This window comes from Atractosteus spatula, chromosome 2 (genome assembly GCF_055471065.1).
Source record: "Atractosteus spatula isolate fAtrSpa1 chromosome 2, fAtrSpa1.hap1, whole genome shotgun sequence".
In the NCBI taxonomy this organism is placed as follows: domain Eukaryota; kingdom Metazoa; phylum Chordata; class Actinopteri; order Semionotiformes; family Lepisosteidae; genus Atractosteus; species Atractosteus spatula.
The window spans coordinates 42644512-42665533 of NC_142707.1; the positions used below are offsets into that span (position 1 = coordinate 42644512).

Sequence of the window (21022 nt, forward strand, 5' to 3'; positions counted from 1 at the left end):
CTCCACAGCTGAAACATTTACCTGAATAACACCTGAAGAAGGCTCCACAGCCCAAACTTTCTCTTTTTAACTTGTTCCAAAATAAATGAATGCCTTGTTGATAATTATCTATTCACACTAATTCTCGATTACCTGTCAGGTCTGTTCTTCATCACTGTCAGTAAACCCTTTATCACATTCATCACTTCAAATTGTATCAGCTTTGTCTCCTTTTTCCATGAAGTGTACCTGTGTAATGGTCTCAGTGCTGGAGTATTAGACAGCATGTAATTATTACAGGTGTAATGCAATGTGTTACACCTGCATCAATTAATATATCCTTGAACGTGACCTTTGTTGAATTTTATGGTAAAAAAATTGGTATCAGAAATAAAATATAGATTTTTTAAATTTTATTCAGTTTGCATTAGACAAGTCTCAGAAAACCATTTTAGGAAGCATTATCTGTAACTCCCCCAGAAAATTCAGATTAAGAAAAGACCGCAAGTATAAAGCCTAAAAACTGATAGAAGCATTTTCTTTTTATTTTTTAATTACTAAAATCAGAAAGATTTCTAAATGACCTGCCCCTCAAACTGCATCTTCTTTTTACTATCATTATGAGCAATGTTTAATGTTGACAGGTATTATAATGGATTATGATGCATACTCTGTACAAGATGTATAAAACATGATTTTTCAGCACAAACCTGTTTGTAAAACAAATACTTGTTTAAATGCAAATATAATTATTTTATAAATGTTTTTGAGGATTGAAGTAGTTGTACAAAATCATACCCATTCACACAATGCATATCCTCATACCACATACTGTAGAACTATAATATTACAAAGTAAAGTTTCTGGAGTGGATCTTTGTAGAAAGCTTAATGAAATTCATGGTTACAATGGCAGTTATTGTGGTTACTATTGAGAATTGTGCTTAAATATAACATAAAAGGGCAGAATTAGGACACATTTCTAAATTTAAGGAATATATATATATAAGAAATGTAACTAATGAAAAGAGCTAAATTCAACACTTTAGCTAAATTTGTTCCTAGCAGCCAAATGAAACACCCTAAGAAACCTATGAATCAGTTTGCAAGGCACTGTAAATCAGGTCCCCTCTTAGTCTTGTCAGTTAAAGTCTAAAAATAGTCCGTTGTCTTTGTCCTGGAAAGTACCTAGTCATTCTATTCTGGACTTCTATCTTGGATCAATTAGTTCTTAACCACCAAGCAGGCTAGATAATGGAACGGTCCCTTCTTCATGTTTTTAATTTCTTAAATGTTTCTACATTTTTTCTTATGGAAAGTAGCACAGCTAGGTTACGTTTAGTTAGCGCAATACAGAATTAAAATGTTAAAGAAGTGCAGTTATTTCAGATAATTCTCTTCATCTATCCATTTGAATCCGTTTTATCCAATACAGGATAGCGGAGGAGTCGGAATCTATCCCGTCAAGCTTGAAATAATTCCTCGTCTACAAATCCCCATAAAACTACAAGACCCAGGTGTCTTTGCGGTTCAAAGCAAACAGGAAGAAAGGAAAACAAATAGAAGGAAATAATGTGCAATGAATCACAGATGGGTGTATCTGCAATTTGAATACTTCTGGTTGTTTTTTTTGTAATTTAGAATGATTGAATATGTCTAGTGATGTTACTTTGAAATAATAAGCTTACAAAGTGCTTATTTTTCCCAACTTACATTTCATACCTATGATGGAACGAGCGATGGAGCAGTTAAATGTACAGCTGAATAGGCTGACACGGTCACTGAGACGAGCAAGGACTGTGGAACTCCCTGAAGGTAACAGAACTGGAAAAAAAGACAGAAAAACATGAAAATCAAATTAGAGTTAGCATGTGTAAATGTGTAAAGAGAATAGTGTAATACACTAATTGTTGTGTTTATAATACAACGTGGCTGTGTGGTCTTTGATAGTTGTACCATACCTAAGTTAGGCTACACGATGAGTAACGAATAAGGCTCTCTTTTTGATCCATTCTTCTTGACAACAGATTAATTACTAATGGAAAAAAATACTATCGTCGTAATATATACAACGTATCCTGATACTGATTAATTTTATAATACTTGTTTTGGCCCTGTGAGGTTTGTAATATGTTCACACTAATTAAAAATCCACACATCCAACTACTGGTCTTGTAGAAGAATTGTTTCCATAGTAAACCTACATAAGTATTGGCACCTTTTGTGTTCGGTTTTTGTTCGGTCAATTCACCCGGATCTCTCCTACTTGCCAGGGTGAATCAGTGTCCGATGGACAGGATACTGATTAATTTCTTGTTTTTAAATAAATGCGAAAGTGACATTAGTATTGTAAAACAATTGTAATTTAATAAGCCAGATTTATCACAGTAAATTAATAAATAAAACCGTTTCAATTTAAAATTGCAAATACAGTAATGAGTTGGGATTTGGTACTACTCCTTTAATGATCCGCCACCTTTGTATTGATATAATGTGTTGTTACAATTGTTTTTATTCTGCTTCAGTGAACATTAAATCGGAAACGTAAAACACAATGGATAGTTTTCAATACAACCAAAAGTAAACAAATACGTCTCTAATAGTGTTGTACAAAAAGATAAAAAAACCTAAAGCAGTGAAGGGTGCTCACTGAAAATCAGCCTCAGATTTCCTTGAATAAAGTGTTTTTGCACTGTATAGGGCTGTTTAGTGCTGTTTGAAGTTAATATCAATTTAAAGACTTGCATTGCCATTATTAAAGATATTAAATTTGTTGAGATGTGATGTATATCGAGTACATCACAACTTTAAAATAGAGTGCGGTGCGGTAGCTCTGTGACTAAGGATCTGCACCTGTGGCTGGAAGGTTGCCAGTTCGTATCCCGCGGCCGGCAGAGGAATCCTACTCCGTTGGGCCCCTGAGCAAGGCCCTTAACCCCAGCTGCTCCATGGGTGCCAGACTGACCCTGCGCTCTGACCCAAAGCTTCTCTCCTTGTCTGTGTGTTTCATGGAGAGCAAGTTGGGGTGAAAGACAAATTCCTAATACAAGAAAATTGTATATGGCCAATAAAGTGACCTTATCTATCTTATACAAGTTTATTGACCAATCTGTGAACAATACTATTGCTGACATCTAGTAATATACTGATTATCAGCATTTGAAATTAATTTGCATATAGTTCATTTTCAAAAGCTGCTTTATGATTTTGACAGAAAAAAAATGAAGACCTGTTAATGTTAAGATTGCATTTTACTGTTTGGGAAATTATTTCCATAACAAAACAGAAATGGATGCTTTGGGTGTAATATGACAGTTCTTTGCTTTATAATAATGAATTGCCATTGTCATTCTTTCCTCAGTTTAAGTTTTGGCGATCCTCTAAGGACCAGTATTTTCTGATCTTTTACTGACTTGAGCTTCCTGGTAATATTCTGTTACAGTGAAGAATACTCTACAGTATGGAATATTACAGCGTGTTTGTGATTAGGGAACTGTTCAACTAGCTAGGACAAAGCGATGGATATGAAAGCTAATGTACCGCAATGACAGTGTCTCATCCCCCTTTTTCATTGTGGTTGAAACTTATTATTCAGAGTTGTGAGCATCAGCTTGAACCTCACATGTAGCACAAAGTCATGCCAGCTTTAAATTAATAATAATTCTAATTTTACTTTAAATTGTGGTTATTTATACCTTGTGTGTGTGACAGTCATGCTATGGGCTGATAAAGGAGATGTATATATTTCTAATCAGCTTCATGTACCCAATTTGATTGTTATCTGAGATCATTGCTTTTAAGCAGTATCCTTCAGCAAGGCAGTCAAGTAGACCTGTGTAGCAGGATAGACAAACTTATTGAAGTTCAAGTAGGTAGCTGCATCAGCACACGTAGGCTCCAAAGGAACAAGTGTAAGTTTATTCCATGCTGAAAAGAAACACAGAAGGGTCCACAGCCTAAACACTCACCTGAATAACACCTGAAGAAGGCTCCACAGCCCAAACTTTCTCTTTTTTTCAGGATGGAATAAACCTTTACTTCTTCCTTTGTAGACAAAGTTATAACAGGTATTTATATAACAGTACCTGTTATTCAGCCACAGCTAAGGGCGTGTGTACACAAGTGTTGTAGCTTTCCTCAAACCAGATTTAAACACTTTTCTTCGTGGAATGCAGCTAATGCAGTTTATCCACCTACAGTATATATGAGTGATGTTCTGCTGCTTATATTGAATCTTTGTGCAACAGTAGTTTTTGTATCCAAACAAAACAGGTAGAAAAGGTTTTGGCTATGAAGCTGAAAGAAATACTTAGGAAAAAAAACAAAATCTCTAGCATCTGGGTTGAAAGAAAGTGAAGGATTTAACTCGTGGATCAGCTGTCAGGACTGTAAATAGCATGGTTTTGTAAATGTGATTAGAATCCCCCCCTTATCTAAAGCTGGGATAAGGGCATCCCACAGATGTTAAATCAACAATTGGAATAAAGTCTTAGTAAGGAATCTTAAGGTGTGAGGTATAACATTGCCACATTCATATCTTTCATGAAAGCTGTTTTTACAGGAGAAGTATGATGATGTTCATTTAAAAAAACCTTGCTGCAAGAACAGGAGATTGTACATTAATACTGAGTTATCCATGACAGCTTTTTTGAAGGCACTGTGGAATTACTTCAGCATAAGTGTATAATTCCTGCTTCCAAATTTGTCTATGTACAGTAGTTCTGGCTCTTGATATATCAGACATTTATACTATGGTAGTGAAATTTCTGGCATGAAGTTCCTTTGCATTTTAAAAGTGAACTTGGTCAAGAAGTACTGTAATACCTTTTATTGTACCCTCAGAATATACCATTCTTCTGGAATGCATAAAACTATATATTTTTTTTGCAAACATGGCATTTACCATCATTGTTTCATTTCTCTCTGTTAAATGCCTGAAATACAGATCCACATTTTATATGTCATGTCTTAGTATTTTTGTTATATTGGCAACGTGGAATAGTACCGTTGAAACAAGTGAAGTGATAAAAATTCAGGATACTTTTAAATACAAGGACAAGGATATATCTTTTTCATGTTTTCAAACAAGCTTAATAAAAGTCAAATGTGTTCTTAACATGCACAATAGTAATTTATTTCTCATGTGGTATCAGCGTTTTCTAGTTTCCTATGTGCATTACTTTTATGTTCAATTTTTCTTTTTTAATAACAATAATAATTTTTTGCATTTATATAGTGCTTTATATATAGGCAGCCATTATGCTGCACTATCCATACTATGTAGGAAATTAGGTAAATAAGTGAGCAAAAAAAAGAAGGGTGAAGTTTAGATAGGCCAGATTGTGTAAACCGAGACTGAAATTTGGTCACCATATTGGTGACATAAGTTTGGAAATTTTGGTCGAAGAGGAAAACTGCCACCTACTGGTATACCATCAAAATACAGTGGCTACCAGGCTTGCTAGCATAATACTGAACTGGCCCTGACCATCTGATACCTATGGAAGCCCGTTTCCGCCAGGGAGTAAAAACGTGCTATGGTATCTCAGAATTGCGACTTTGTATCTCAGAATTGCGACTTTATTTCTCGCAATTGCGACTTTATTTCTCACAATTGCGACTTTATATCTCAGAATTGTGACTTCGTATCTCTCAGTTGCAACTTTTTATCTCACATTTGCGACTTCGAAATAGCCCACATTTCATTGTCTGTCCTTTTGTTATTGTAACAGATTCGGGTTCTAGGGCTTGTGCCCTCGCCACTCCCACCTTAGTTCGTGCCTCACTACATGGGCTCGAACCCAGGTCTTGCCAGCTGAGCTAAAGAAGACTTTCTTTTTTAAGTAAAAAAGGAATTGTACCAAAATTGTTTTGGATAGATTTCCAAAATGTTATTATTTAACATTTAAAGGTAAATGTTAAATTTAAAGATTATGATATTTTATATTTTTATATTATTAATTTGTTAATTATGTTGGCAAAATACTTCATCCAAAAAAGTAAATGGTCTAATACTGCTCCCTTTTTACTTTTAAAGTACAATTTTACTTAAATTCTATGAGACATTTAAAGAATCAAACGGCAAGACATACAATGGAAATATGTAAAAAGTATAAGTTTCAGCTTTTATAATTGTGAATTCCTCTGGATGTGAAGTGTCCATTTCTGTATATTTTTTCATATTCTGTCTCCGTTTTTGTATTTCTGGTGTTTAAATAAAAACTTTTTTAAAAAGCCCACCATCCACTATTCCATCCGGGTACTATGGAAGCCTCACTGGCGGAAATGGAATTCCATAAAAGCTAGTGTAATTAATTTGATTTTTATCAGGGCACAGTACAAGACAAGTCTTCAGGCCTATAGATCCTATGATCCTGTACGATTTATGAATATAGTGTAACGGAGCGGCCGACATAAAGGTTGTACGATCTGGTTGCAGTGTGGTGACAGCACCACCCTCCCCTGCGCATAACAGGGATGCTGGCCACCAGTCTTCTTTAGCTCAGCTGGCAAGACCTGGGTTTGAGCCAATGCAGTGAGACACGAAGTAGGGTGGCACAAGCCCTAGAACCCGAATCCATTACAATAACAAAAGGACAGACGATGAAATGTGGGCATTTCGAAGTCGTAAATGTGAGATAAAAAGTCGCAATTGAGGATATAAAGTCATAATTCTGAGTTTTTAAGTCGCAATTCTGAGATATTGAGTCGGAATTCTGAGTCAGAATATTAAGTCACAATTCTGAGATACAAAGTCGCATTTACGAGATACCATAGCGCGGTTTTTTTTACTCTCTGGCGGAAACGGGCTTCCATAGATCAGGCTACATAATCATTTACTACTGCAGACACATGCCTATCCAGAAAATATACGTCCATGTATTTTCTACCTGCTTCTTACAATTCAGGGTTGTGGGAGAGCTGAAGCCTATCCAGACAAGCAATGGACACAATGGTACACTCTCGACAGGGTGCCAGTCCATCTCAGGGCAAGAGACTCAGACACACTTAGGGTCAAGCAATGGACACATGCTCTGGTTTTTCCAGAACCAGTTATGTTTTTGAGAAGAAACCAGAAGAAACCTTGGGAAGAAACCAGAGTACCTAGACATGAAGGGGAGAATTGTGAAACTCCAGATAGAACCCCAGCTCGGGAATTTAATTCAAGGTCCCAGTGGTTTGAGGCAACAATGATAACCATTGTGCCACCGTGCCACCCTAGAAAGGATACATGTAAATTGAAAACAGATAATGTTGTTGTAACATTCCTATTATTAATTTCTAATCTGGTTTAGTGAGACAAACAACTTATTTTTTAAATATCCGAATAATGGAAGACTAAATAATTGAAAGATTTATTTTTCCTTCCCACTTCTGAAACTACTCATATCCGAAGGCAGGGTGGCTGAGTGATATAGTTGGATAGATAAGCCATTACTTTTTTAGCAGATGTAATCTTAGTAACAAATCTTATGATCTGAATTGAAACTTACAATTTGAATTGAAACTTGACAGATTGAATCAAAAACTAAAGCTTTTTCAGCTTTGCCACATGATTATTATTATTATACCTGCAAACTGTCACATACTCTGTTCCCTGTAAACTGCACAGGAGCACGGCCAAACACAAAACATTCTAGGCCGCTCAGAACTTTAGGAAATGAAAGGTTAATTTAACCAAAGATCATGCTGGTAAATTGTGTTGTGCAGTTTGCCAATGATTTGTTCTTTTTTAGAGAATTATTTCAACATTGATTCATAAGTCTATGGATGATTCATTCACTAAGTTTTTTGCCCCAGAGAGACAAATCCCACTCTAGTAAGTCAGCACAGGAAGTGGTTTCAAAACTCAGATTGTTAAAAAAAAGTTCAAAGTTCAAAGAACCAAGGGATGAACTTGGAAACTCAAGACAAAAGTTATACAGTAAATATTAAGCAATTGAATATAAACAAACTAAAAAAAACACCCATATTACAGACAGCTCTCACATTAATGGAGTTTATGGGTTTGAGGGCTGTGCATGAAGAATGTATTTTGCTATTTCAGATGGCTGTATTGATTCAGCTTTCCAAAAACTCACAAATCACATCAAGACTATTCATCCATTCCTTAACCAGTACAAAGTCTCAGGCATGCTGGAGCCTAACCTGACAAACAGCTGGGGAAAAGCAGGAAGTGACCTTTATTGCTAAGTGTTGTTTTCCAAAAACAAGTCTAACCAGTCAACACCATTCTTCTAGTTCACTCACATTTTTAAAGTGCTAAGGACCTTGCTTGGAATCCCATGGAACTGTTTCCTGTTTTCTGTTATTTTATTTCTGTTCCAAACTATTTTAAAACCTCTAAATCTCACATAATATGTGCAAAGTATTTGGACAACAGTTAGTTAACTTGATGTGATTTACTTGCTTGTCACTGAGCGGCACACATTCAGTTTATTACTGAGGATAATGTATTGTATGAAGTGATCTTTGTGACCTATGAATGTATAGATGTATCTGCACATGTTCAGTGTTGTAATTGATTTTTCTTTTTATCTGTGAATTAAGAGTTTTAGACCAGTGCACTTGGGCCTTTTATATTGCAGAGTTATAAATCAATACATTTTCCTGTTGTAGTTTCATTTCTGTGACTGCCACTGGCTCTTTATCTTACACTTTATCAAATGGAAGTTATTTTTAAACGGCACATGCTGATTTTTCAAAGGTCATCCAGCCTTGTTTTTCATCTTTTATTTGTTGTGTTCATTGTTGCAAGGGAGATAAGAAAAAAACCTTGAGAGGGATTCACAAAGAATCAGTTTGAAAGCTGCAATAAAGCAAAAACAAAATGGTGAAAAGCGAACAGAATTTACATGTCATTTGTTTAGAGTAGATGGAGTGCAAACTGCAGTCATCTTAGTAACCTTGATATTTGGAAGAAAACTGTATTATTTGTATTGGTAGATAGTTTCTGATTTGTGCATTTAAAGAATTATTTTGTCCTTTAAGCCATTAGTTACACAGCTAGAAGAGACCCTTGGGTCAATTAGCTGTTAAAAATGAATGAGTTACATGAGCTGAAAGACTTCTTTAGTTTGTAACTGTTATTTTATTCTGTTTTTATTATTGTTAGGCTTTTTAGGCTTTCAAGTAGTGGAAACTTATATTTATTCAAAAACTATCCTCCCCTGTTCAGGGTTATTGTCTTTCATGAACCTGAAGGCACCTGACATGAGAAATACAAGAACCACATGCTCTGGCAAACTGAGCAATCTATTGAATGTGGAGATATCTCATCACGTATTGTGCAATCTGGTCATGTGAACTCTTTTTAATGCTCTTGCTCCGACACCTTTGGGTCTTATCTTGCTGGGGTCCTTTCTAGATATTCTTCTTTCAGCTAGATCGATTAAATGTCATATTCTTGCAGGAGGTGATATAAATATTACTTTTAGGTATATTTGAAACACTTCTCTGTCCTCCCCTGGTATAATTGTTTTGGCAAATTTGGCGAAAGAACAGAACCTTTTTTGGGAGCCTGGAGACTGACATCAGGATGACGTGACCAACAACTGGAAATGATGGTGGGTGATTATAGCTCCCGTGCTTGTCGTCCCACTTCATACATAAAACCATGATTGGTGATACGACTCCAGTCCTTTAAAGCATCTGCTGTGTGTTGTCCATGTTTCAACCCTGTATGATAAGGTAGAACAGATGATTTCAGTGTCACAATCCTCAAACCACTGCAAGGCTAAAGGCTGCACATCTAATATTAAGGCACATACTGCAGCATCATCAGCATGCTAGAGTCAGGGTGGTTTCAGTTATATTAGGAAGTCTATAGTGATTGGATGAATAACTATACAAATACAATCCAGTAAAATACAGTGAATGCATGCATAATTACATATTTTCCACTATTTTGTCTGGTGTGTTTGAACTTTGTAGTTAAATCTTTTGTGATGATGCAATGTCAATATTGTGATGGACTTCCTCTGTAAACAAAGATAGCTTCTTACTGCCTTCATCTTGAATACTATTGCACTGAATAAAAACTGCACTAGACCTTGCTTCAGACTTTCACCTCATGCACTTTAGCAATATCTTTTATGTCCACAGTGGATCATCAACTGCTTGGTGAAACAGCTTATAATGCAAACTTGTATGACGGGTTCTGACACAATTTTTTTACACATGGGTTTTTTTGCTCCAATGCATCAGAGTCTTGCTTAGAGGCTTGTAAAGGTGCAGTTTTCTAGGTTCTAATTATGCTGCATGATAAAGCACAGAGCTAGCTAGATAGCAGACATGTGGTTGTTGGTTAAAATGTTAACAACAGAAATGGGAGCGAGAATGAAAATCCATCAGGATAAATTGTTAATGACCTTCACTAGGCTGCAGCTATATTCAGTGGAAAATGTAACAGGCATTTTCTGTTATTCACAGCTGTGTCAACTCAGTGAAGACATACTGTCACAGCAGACAGGGTTGTCCATAAGCTCAATCACCAGCTATCCCTGTCAACCACAAGTACAGTTTATTCATGTAAAAATGAGTGGTAACATTTTCACTGTTTCTTTAATGCATTGCTAATTTGAAAAGCAAGTTATGAATCAAAAAGTGGTTTAATCTCTATCAGAAGACAGAGAAAAGACAGGAGGTGAAGAGGCCTTGGGAGATTTCAGATGATAAAAGCACACTGTTTACAGATTGAGACTGTTTTAATTCTATGATCATGATGGAAGCCTGACTGATTTTCTTTATGTGTTCATAATTGCCCAGAATAGTTTCTTTACCTAGCAAGTTTGGAATTGCTGGTTGTTAATCTTAGAAGTTGGTAACCTATGGATTCACTCCTCTGACATGTCTGCATTTCAAAGCCATTAATCATTGGATACCCTGTGAACTCTATACAGTGTCTTAAAGGAGAGTTGTCACTGATCAGTGGAGTGTTTCACATTTTGATTGAAGTTTGCAAATGTCCAACAGGTCCCAGGACACATTGTTTAATGGCAAGCCAGGCAAAATCTGTTCCACTAAAGATAACCTAACTGTGCAAACTGCAAACTGTGCACTGCAAACTGTGCTCTGCTCCTTGGGGGATCCACAATCTTAGTTACTGTAATGACATAACCAAGGCTTGTACAAATTATGTCTGGGTTATAGGGCTCCGCTGTGCTCCAGTCAAAGACCTTTACTTGGTGGACTCCAACTGATTTTTTTTTTTCATATGGTAGAATGTTTATTTTGCAACAGGTATCACTCCTTGTTTTTTAAATTGATAATGAGGAGGGGGAATTTAGCATTTAAGAGGCTGGTTGTATCAAAATAGAAGGGCCCGGAAGTTGATAAACCCTGAACTAATCCATAACAATTATCATTCACATCTGATTGTGTGCCAAGTGTTCCTCTTTATTAACATAATGTGTTCCTTTCTTCACATCCACAAAGCTACAGTTGTACTTTTTAGATTACAAAATTAAAATCTTAATAATAACTGTTATCTTAAAACAAAGGCTAAATGTTCAGTAGAAGATCACCAAAATATTGTGTTTCTGCATGAAGTTTGAAAAGTCTTGGGAAATAAGTAGATCCATTAAGACTGTGAAATTTCTTCATAGCAGTGTGTATATGTAATTTTAATTATTCAATTATTTATTTGTAATATCTTTTCTCTGAACAGATAATGAAACAGCAGTGTACACTTTAATGCCAATGGTAATGGCAGACCAGCATAGGTGAGTATAAATTTATTATTGGTACTAGTAGGTGAAAAGAGAGGTGGTAAATTACCCTCATCATGTCAAAATAATTTAAAAACACTAATATACTTAAGAAGCCTCAAGGTATAAAAGTTAAATTATACATTCATTTCAGGTTAGAATCCCTTTTCGGATATGTATGAAAGGGCTGAAATACATGTCTTTTGTGGAAGAGGTATTTCATAATTGTTCTTTTCTTTGTTCCCTAGGTCTGTTGCAGAACTACTTTTAAACTCCAAGTTTGATGTCAATTATGCTTTTGGACGTGTAAAGAGAAGCTTGCTACATATTGCAGCAAAGTAAGAAGTGATATTATTCACAACAGGAAAAAATAAGACTGCTTCACTTTTCAACATAATCCCAAAACCTATAGGCCTGACAAAGTTACAGGACAAAAATTCAGATTTACAAATTTAAATTCAAATTTATAAATGTTTGACACAAAGGACTGCCTGTTCACATCTTGAGTAGCACATAGCTGTATTTGCACGTTTCAGCGAAATAACGATGTGCCAATAGAATGAAATGTATTATAGGTCAATTTTCATGATGACAGTTTTGCATTAAAAAATAGGTTGTGTTCTTCTTTAAAATTATAAATCCATGCAATAAAATATAGGAAAAATTTTAAGTCTGTATGTTTGTTAGTGTGTGTCATTTTCTATAATTTCATACAATTTGTAAGGAGCAGGGATTGTTTGAAGAGCATATTGAGCTGCAAGCTTATTCTTTAGTTTTAAATAAAACTATTTTATTTATCCCTCATAGTTGTGGCTCCGTGGAATGCCTTATTTTACTCTTGAAGAAAGGAGCCAATCCCAACTACCAAGACATTTCAGGCTGTACACCACTTCATCTGGCAGCTAGAAATGGGTATGAACTGTAAAACAGTTTTTTTCAAATTCTTCCGAAAATACCGAAAAAAGATTTGTTCATTCAGTCTTAAGGTGCTTTGGGTCTTCCATTTGTTGTCTCCATTGTTTGTGTTGGCAAATTGTTACTTCGAGAAAATATAATAGATCCACTCAGATGCTTCAAAATGGATTTTAAAAAGCGAAGTGCATTGTATAAAAAAAAATTCACAGCATCTTAAAAGCAGTATGCTTGTGATCTCATATGGAAATTAAATGTGCTTGGGCTCTTTCAAATTACATGTAAATATTTCCAGAACATTTATTCCACTTAAATGTAATCAAATGATTAGTTTAGGTCAGTGACAAAATATCCCATATGTATATATTTCTAATTGAATTTGCAACATAACTGAAAAAATCCAAGTGTGTGAGTATACTGTATACTGAAGGTACTATATGTGGTTTCAAATAGCAGATGTCTGGAAGGCTATATTACTAGTTTGATATTTCCCTGTGATGATAGCTGCTTTATTATCAAGAAGGAAATGCTGTCTTAGCCATTTCTAGTCTGTTAGCGGGAGATAAAGAGGAAATATTTTTGAAAAATAAATAATAGGTGGGGAGAGAGTAAAAAAATAGGAACAGTACTATGCTGATTTGATAGGGACGTGTAGTCAGAAGAGGGTCAGGTGTGTGAGATTTGTAACGAATCATTGAAATGTACATAAATATGAATAATACCGACACTGTATCTTTATCTAAGATACTGACAATGTATCTTAGAAAGCATAAGCCTTTTTTGTAGCACAATTTCTGGGCTGAAGGATCTTGTGAGTCTGTGACATTGTTTTCTTTTTCCAATGGTGCTACAATTAAATAAGTATTTTTAATGTTTACATTATTGATATTCTTCAATTAGTATATTACATGCTGCACTTGCATTGGAACTCATATAGCGATCAGCTAGTACATTTGTGATGAATTAGTGCAACAAAGTCATTGCTTTGATTTTTTTTGTCATTTTTTACAGGCAAAAGAAGTGCATGGGAAAGTTATTGGAATATAATGCAGATGTTAACATTTGCAATAATGAAGGATTAACTGCAGTAAGTTTATTTTTAACATTCAGTAAGAGAAGTTATGCCTACTGTATGTTTATGAGGTTGTTCGTTATTTTTTAAAGAGCTTATAATTTACACAAAGCAGTGTATACAGTTAATAAAATGCATCAGAACAAGCTGAGCACAAGAAAAGCTGGAGCAGCTGGAGCTGGTGCTGATCAAGCTGGCATTAGGAAATGGTGTTGTTCCTCTCCATACGTATGAACAGCAAAGAATGGATCCAGATATAAATTAAGGGTACATCAGTCTGAATGCATTCCTGTAGGATTGCTTGTCAACTTATTGTATCTTGTAAAACCTCGTGATAGTTAGGAGAAAATCAAGCTGGGACAGGTCACAAAGTCATAGTTGTCATGGGTTTTGAGGAACATCAGTGATAATTGTACCTGGCAGAACATTTATTGAATGTCTCTAGATATATTTGGCTATTACACATTACACATTCCCAAAACATATGGAAATATGTGCTAGTTGGTCCCAGAGAGCATCAGTGGTAAAGAGGATCGTGTAAAATCATTACATCTTAAATTAAAATAATATAAAAGAAATGAGACATTTCTGTGAGATAAGAAACACATTTTACAGTGTTTGGGGTATTCTGTGTTCCCCAAAACTGGACCTATAAATGCCTATAATAATAATAATAATAATAATAATAATAATAAATGTAAAGTTGTGATGGGAAGGTGTTAAATCTCAGTTTTCTATTTCAGATTTTTTTTAGCCTTGGAGTGACTGGACTTTGTAATTTAAAATTTATTGTCACAGATGTTGGAGGTGATTGTGTGTTCACAGTTTTGTGTCCTTATTCCTGTCATTCTCCAGATCCATTGGTTGGCTGTCAATGGACGAACTGAACTTCTTCATGATCTGGTGCAACATGTTTCTAATGTAGATGTGGAGGATGCAATGGGACAAACTGCGCTGCACGTGGCCTGTCAAAATGGGCATAAAACAGTACAGTTTCTGTTTTTTTATGACTGTAGAGTCTGTTTGCCCTAATTTTGCCTCTGTTCCTGAGAATTATTTAAATTCTTCAAAAGTACGGTCTTTTTAATAAATTATGTATTATATAGTTTTATATGGGCCAGCAGCCATATCACCCTGCAGTTCTCAACTGGCAGCCCACTGAAGCTAAGCAGGGTTGAGCCTGGTCAGTACCTGGATTAGAGACCTCCTGGGAAGCTATGGTTGCTGCTGGAAGAGGTGTTTGTGGGACCAGCAGAGGACGCCCACCCTATGGTCTTTGTGGGTCCTAATGCCCCGGTCTAGTGGCGGGGTCACTATACTGTAGTGGGCGCCGTCTTTCGGATGAGACGTTAAACTGAGGTCCTGACTCTCAGAAGTCATTAAAGATCCCCAGGCATTTCTCACTATGAGTAGTGAGTTATCCAAGTGTCTGGGCCAAATTTCCCCCCTCAGCCTTTACCGTGGCCTCCAAATTGTCCCCATGTATGATTGGCTTGCACTTGCCCTGCGATGGACTGGTGCCCAGTCCAAGGTGTACCCTGCTTTGCGCTCGTTGCTTGCCGGGTAGGCTCTGGCTTCCCACGACACCGTATAGTATAAAGCGATTTGGCAAATGACATGACATGATGACAATTTTAAATATAATATAGAAAATATAAACTATTAAAAATAATTATTCCAAAATAAAATCTGATTGTGATTAATATGTATTAGAATCATGAGGAGATGGAAAATTTTATACTTGGACTGCATTCCACATTTTATATATCACTTTCATCTGCACGTTTAAAGAATGGAACAAATTTCTATTGATATTTAAATAGTCTGAGGGCATTTTGAGTGCAATATGTAGACAATGTTTCTATGTCTCTGTGATGTTATGAAGTGACACAAAAGCACAACGCTGTATCATCTCCCTGTGTTGGGGTAGGTCAGCTTCTCAAGCTAAAATAAGTGTAGTTGTAACTTTAATTATGGCTATCAGTTTTTCTTTGTTTTGTTTTAAAACTGTTTAAATACCTGCCTTATTGTTAAAAAAATCACATTTTTCAGGGTGTGTGCCTGAAAATGATCTCCTGAATTAAATAGAAGTAATGAAAATAAAAATAAACACCCAGTGAATTCACAAATCATATTGGCAGAATTTCATAATTAAAATGCATAATTACCAACTGGAAATACCAAAATAAGCAATTATTTGTTAATTAGCACTGGCTTTATCATTTTAAAAACCTTCCCAACTTTTTGTTGAGAGTATTTTTAAAATAAAATACAATTAGTGCATCTTGTCTTTGATCAAAATTGTGGAGTCACTAATCACTTTTTCCTATAGAGCGTCAAGTAAATTCCTGTCCTTTCTTGGTTTCTGCACCATGTTTTGGCTAGCTCCTTTAACAAGTTCTTTTAACAAGGTTCTGCAGACTGTTAGATGTAGCTGGTATTAGATGCATGAAAACCAATTAGCAGTAATGAAATCAGTGGTGACTGTTTTTCATGGATAATGAGAAAAGTTTAAGGTAAGATTATTTCAGATGCTAGATTTATCACAAAATTTATTGAATGCTGTTGGATTTAGTTTCCTCTAATGAAACGATAGCTTCCTAAAAGATAGGAAGAATTCACCCATGGATCATTAGAGGCACCTCTTTAATCTTTCTGGACTAACCATATGCTTATCTTCTGTTTAGTTTTTCCTCAAGGAAGAATTAATTTGCATTTGTTAAAAGGAGAAAACAGGAGTCTGTATTTGTTTGATTACTTTTTTGTCTTTTTGTTGTTGTTGCAGACAGTGCTTTGTCTATTGGACAGTGGTGCAGACATCAACAGACCCAATGTTTCAGGAGCTACCCCTCTGTACTTTGCATGCAGGTATATAAAATAAAAAGATCCTGAATTCTAATATGTACATGACTTTGTTAGAGAACATAGTAGATCCATGAACATATACAACATTGAATTTTGATTGCTAATTAGCACAGAAATCACTGACACAACTTGCACTCCTCTGACATGGAGTTTGTCACTTTTTTAAGGGAAGGAAGTACGTGAAGTTATCTTTCCATTTACCATAACTTCCAGAATTTTTAATTTCCATTTCCAGAAATGCTATATTTGCAATTTAATAACACTAGACCCTTAAATACATACATTATTTAAAATGAGTCATGTTGTATCTCAGGATCAGACAATTGGCACTGGTCAGTTCATTATTATTGGATGTGGGAGAGTATTGGGCACTGTCATAATTTGACTTTAGTTGGCAACACCACTTCAGAAGTGGAAGAGGTGTATTCATAATCATTTTTCAGCTCTTACATTTTCTGTTACAGTGTGTTTTCTTTTAGCTAAATGGATGCTAGATGTTAGTACATTTTAACACTAGAGCTATTATAGACTGCTCAGAATCATTATATTTCTGTTGAGTGCTTTAAAAAGATATATTGTACTAAATAACTTATTTACTGTTGAAAGTAAATAGTTCTAATCTTCTCGAAATCACTCAAATTAGTAACAGAACATTAAGTGTGCTTTTGGTTCCTCTATAAAGTAGCTTAAAACATGTTGAATTGGCTTCCGTGTTTCATGGTTAGGGCTCAGATTTGACACTGTCTCTATGGAGTTTGCATGCTCTCATTGCGTTTATAGGGGGTTTGTCTGAGTTTTCTTTCATAGTTTCAAAAGGTCTCATTATTACGCCCCCATGCATGTGGGACTGATATATGTCTGCGGGTTCCGGGTGTCTCATCGAGGATGTAGTCTTGCTTTTCATCTTGTGCCTGATGGGTATGCCAAAGTAGATCAGTTTTGAAATAGGGAGGTGAAGTGTGATTATCATAAAGTGTCATCCGTCAGCTGAGTATAATTTTGCAACCATTAGCACAGGGGAAGTTGTTTTTGTTTTAAAGACCCCTTTCATTACTTGTCAGGAATGTAGCCTCCCAGGTTGAAACGCAGATTCAAGGACAAACAAATTGGTGCTGTTGTTCACAGTGTCACTAGTCAAATCTGCCCGTCTTGACACTGCCATAGCCCTTGACAGATGGCATTGTTCTTTCAAGTATGATTCTGGTTTTTGGCCACAAATAACAATGCCGTTATGCAAATCGTCTTTATTGTCTCTCAGGACTTACCCCTAAATCATAGGTACAGATGGATCATTTCATCCAAGTGGTGGCACTGAAATACATTGCCACAGGGAGGCCTATTGTTTTTATTGTTTATACCAGCATAATTTCAGGTTTAAACAGCCCCTCTGGGAAGGTGGCACATGTTAGGTTGCCAGGGAAGAATATTTGTTTTCTGTTTCCAGGACGAATTCTTTTAATGAAAGACTATGAATTCTGTGAACCACCTGATCAAAAAGCAAAACTGAGAAGATGGGAAACACTTCATTTGGGATTTTGAGATTATTACTTTCGTTTCATTCAAACTCGTAAAGGCAGACTTCTCAATCCCTGGTAAAAAAAAATGTTGCCGAGATGCCACTGGTGTAACACTTGGGAATTTGTCAGTGGTGTTGGGTTAAGCAGACTTTTGGCTACGGAGACAAAAGTTTACACTGTTCCACCATAGCATAGTAAAACGAGCAACTATGAAGCTTTGTTTTCCTAAGGTTGCTTTCTGTTTTGTGCAGCCATGGCCAGAGAGACACAGCTCAGATTCTGCTGTCAAGGGGAGCCAAGTACCTGCCAGATAAAAATGGGATCACTCCACTGGACCTCTGTGTGCAGGTGTGAACAGGCTGCAGAGTTCAGAGTGTCTTTTCAGCTACAGGATTCTGTACTGTTCAATTAATTTCTTTAGTGTTGAAGACTCCAGTGAATGGCCTTTTCAAGGAAGGCCAGTTATTCTTATTTAGTCTGAGTGTGCCAGTATTATTGATGTATATATGTAGAGTTAAAACTAAACAAGAGAATATTAATTTGCTGCAGGTTTGCATGCATGTGTTTACAGTGTATGTATGTTTTTTAGTGTTTTTGTGTTGTTTTCAGGGTGGTTATGGGGAAACCTGTGAAATCTTAATACAGCATCATGGAAGATTATTCCAGACCCTCATCCAGATGACACAAAATGATGATATAAAGGAGAACATGGTATAGTGCTTTAATTGATTGAATCTGTTTATTTCCATCAGACAAATACTGAGCTTACTGTATACACGGTATCTGTATTTTATTTCCAGCTTCGTCAAGTCCTAGAGCATGTTTCTCAACAGAGTGAAAGCCATTATCAGAAGATTCTCACAGGCCTCGCTGAAGTTGCCACAACAAATGGACATAAACTTTTAAGGTAAAAAAACCCAGTAGTCACACCCAGTATGCATAAGAATTTATCTGTTGTAATTTTGATTTTGGTATTGAATATTAAAATCAAATGTGTCCTGCCATAGCAAAAGTAGTCCTCATCTAGAACAAATTCTTAGTTCTAGACGAGTTCGTCAGAAAGATCTTGACAAGTCATGATGCATAATAAATGTTTACTGATATTTATGTAGTGTCTTGTTAAAGTATTCACACATTTCCTGTGGTGTCCCAAATTGTGAAATTATAAAACGATGCATACAATTTTTTAACTTAACAGATTTTTAAAAACCTGGATACTCAAACTGAAGACTAAGGGTAAGATAACATGCAGTAAATGTCAGCAACAGCTAAAAAGAAAATTCTGAAATATAACTTTTCATATCTTCAACTTTTCCATTTTTCTTTCAATTTAATTAGCTTTTTACTTATTTTTTTTGCGTTGAATGTGACTAGTAAGTTGTGTATATAACATTAATTACTACTTTAAAATTCAATGACTGCAAACTTTAAAGCAACAAAATGGAAAACTGTGTGAGGATATGAATACTTTTGCAAGACACTGTACGTGCAATTGTAGCTTTATACAGATTTTAGCTATTGGCACTACATAGATGAGTTTTTGGCCTTTGCCTGTATCTCCTGGTTATTTTTAATGGTTTTTATTGGTTTATTGATAATTATTCAAATAACCCAACAACCACTAGAAAGAAAGGCTTAATGACCCTTATGTATGTGTGGTCTGGAAGTTTGGTTATTAACATGAATTTAGATTCCATTTATTGCTAAGCAACAGCACTTGAGAAATGAATTCAGAGACTGTAAACAAACTTGTCACAATAAACTCAAGATAGTGACTGCTTTCCACATTACATGTCCTGTACTTCTTTGCTAAATATAAAAGAACATTCTGCATGTCCTCTAGGAATTAATATTTTTTTGTAAATGTCAGTAAGAAAAAGTACAAGTTATACTTTTCATTTGCTTTCTCATGTTGTCCTTTCTGTAGCTTATCAAGTAATTATGAAGCTCAGATGAAGAGTCTCTTGAGAATTGTGCGGATATTCTGCCACGTCTTCCGTCTTGGCCCTTCCTCGCCTAGTAATGGAAATGACATGGGTTACAATGGCAATAAAACACCACGAAGTCAAGTGTTCAAGGTCAGAAAAGTATATGACGTTAGGAAGAATGACGTTATTGGAGTTAAAGAGACGTGTTTCAAAGAGCATGCAAACATATATCAGACTTCTCCTGAACAGGAAGTAAGTTTTGGACCACGTCCCCATGACTATCTTAGTAATTGGCAATCATTTCAACCAGCGATCTTTAATCAATAGTTTTCCCTTCTGTCTTTCATATTTTCAAATTGCCTTTTCTGATTTTCTTAAATTTTAATATACTATGTTTGAAACACATGTAGTACTCCAGTTACTTGATTTATTTATCAGCTAGAACGCTGGAACTCATAGTGGGTATTTAGTTGCAATTCCTAACATTTCTATATTGCCTTCTTGTAAAATTTCTTCCAGTTCTGTATCATATAAATACTTATCATATACATGTTTAATTGTGATATTAGCAGTAAAACGTTACAACTTTTATTTAATTGACTGTTGTTATTTAAGCCTTCCCCCTACTATTTTGTAGAATACTGCATAATCTATCAGCTGTAAAAATAGTTATATCTTTCCTCAGCATATATGATTTTGTCTCCTAGTTTAGAGGACAAATGTTTGTGTGTGTGTAACACATTTCAAAGCTTGAAATATGCAAGGAATGAAATGATTACTGAATCACATATCCTGAATAAGTTTCATCCTATGATTTTGAACAGTAAAGAGAATCTGAATTTTTAAAACTAGAAACCAACAGATCTTCAACTGTTTTTTATAGTTTTCTGTTCCTGTTTTTTTCATTTATTTTCTAGACCGTAGACCTAGTTTAAACGATTCTGTATTAAGTGCAGTGAGACATATCTTCCTGAAGAGGGCACCAATTCCTAAGCTTTAAGGCTTTTCTGTTCTGCAGGTCCTGTGCTTTGCATCTGATACT

The 21022-nt window shown here is 35.5% G+C and overlaps 1 protein-coding gene across 3 annotated transcripts in view; it reads left to right on the top strand.

The window, feature by feature from the left end:
- The first annotated feature begins 1505 nt into the window (after positions 1 to 1505).
- hace1 (HECT domain and ankyrin repeat containing E3 ubiquitin protein ligase 1) overlaps positions 1506 to 21022 on the top strand; it is a 58533-nt gene continuing 39016 nt past the window's right edge. Inside the window, exons 1-11 of one of the 3 annotated variants that reach the window (XM_088938226.1) lie at positions 1506 to 1793; positions 11647 to 11701; positions 11935 to 12024; positions 12494 to 12598; positions 13610 to 13685; positions 14526 to 14657; positions 16456 to 16538; positions 18304 to 18400; positions 18662 to 18763; positions 18853 to 18959; positions 19980 to 20232. In XM_088938226.1, coding sequence (XP_088794352.1) covers positions 1703 to 1793; positions 11647 to 11701; positions 11935 to 12024; positions 12494 to 12598; positions 13610 to 13685; positions 14526 to 14657; positions 16456 to 16538; positions 18304 to 18400; positions 18662 to 18763; positions 18853 to 18959; positions 19980 to 20232 — 1191 coding nt within the window. In that variant the 5' untranslated portion in view covers positions 1506 to 1702. Of the gene's footprint in view, positions 1794 to 9485; positions 9545 to 11646; positions 11702 to 11934; positions 12025 to 12493; positions 12599 to 13609; positions 13686 to 14525; positions 14658 to 16455; positions 16539 to 18303; positions 18401 to 18661; positions 18764 to 18852; positions 18960 to 19979; positions 20233 to 21022 lie in introns of those variants that run through there. The other 2 variants (XM_088938234.1, XM_088938243.1) reach the window with 2 other exon arrangements.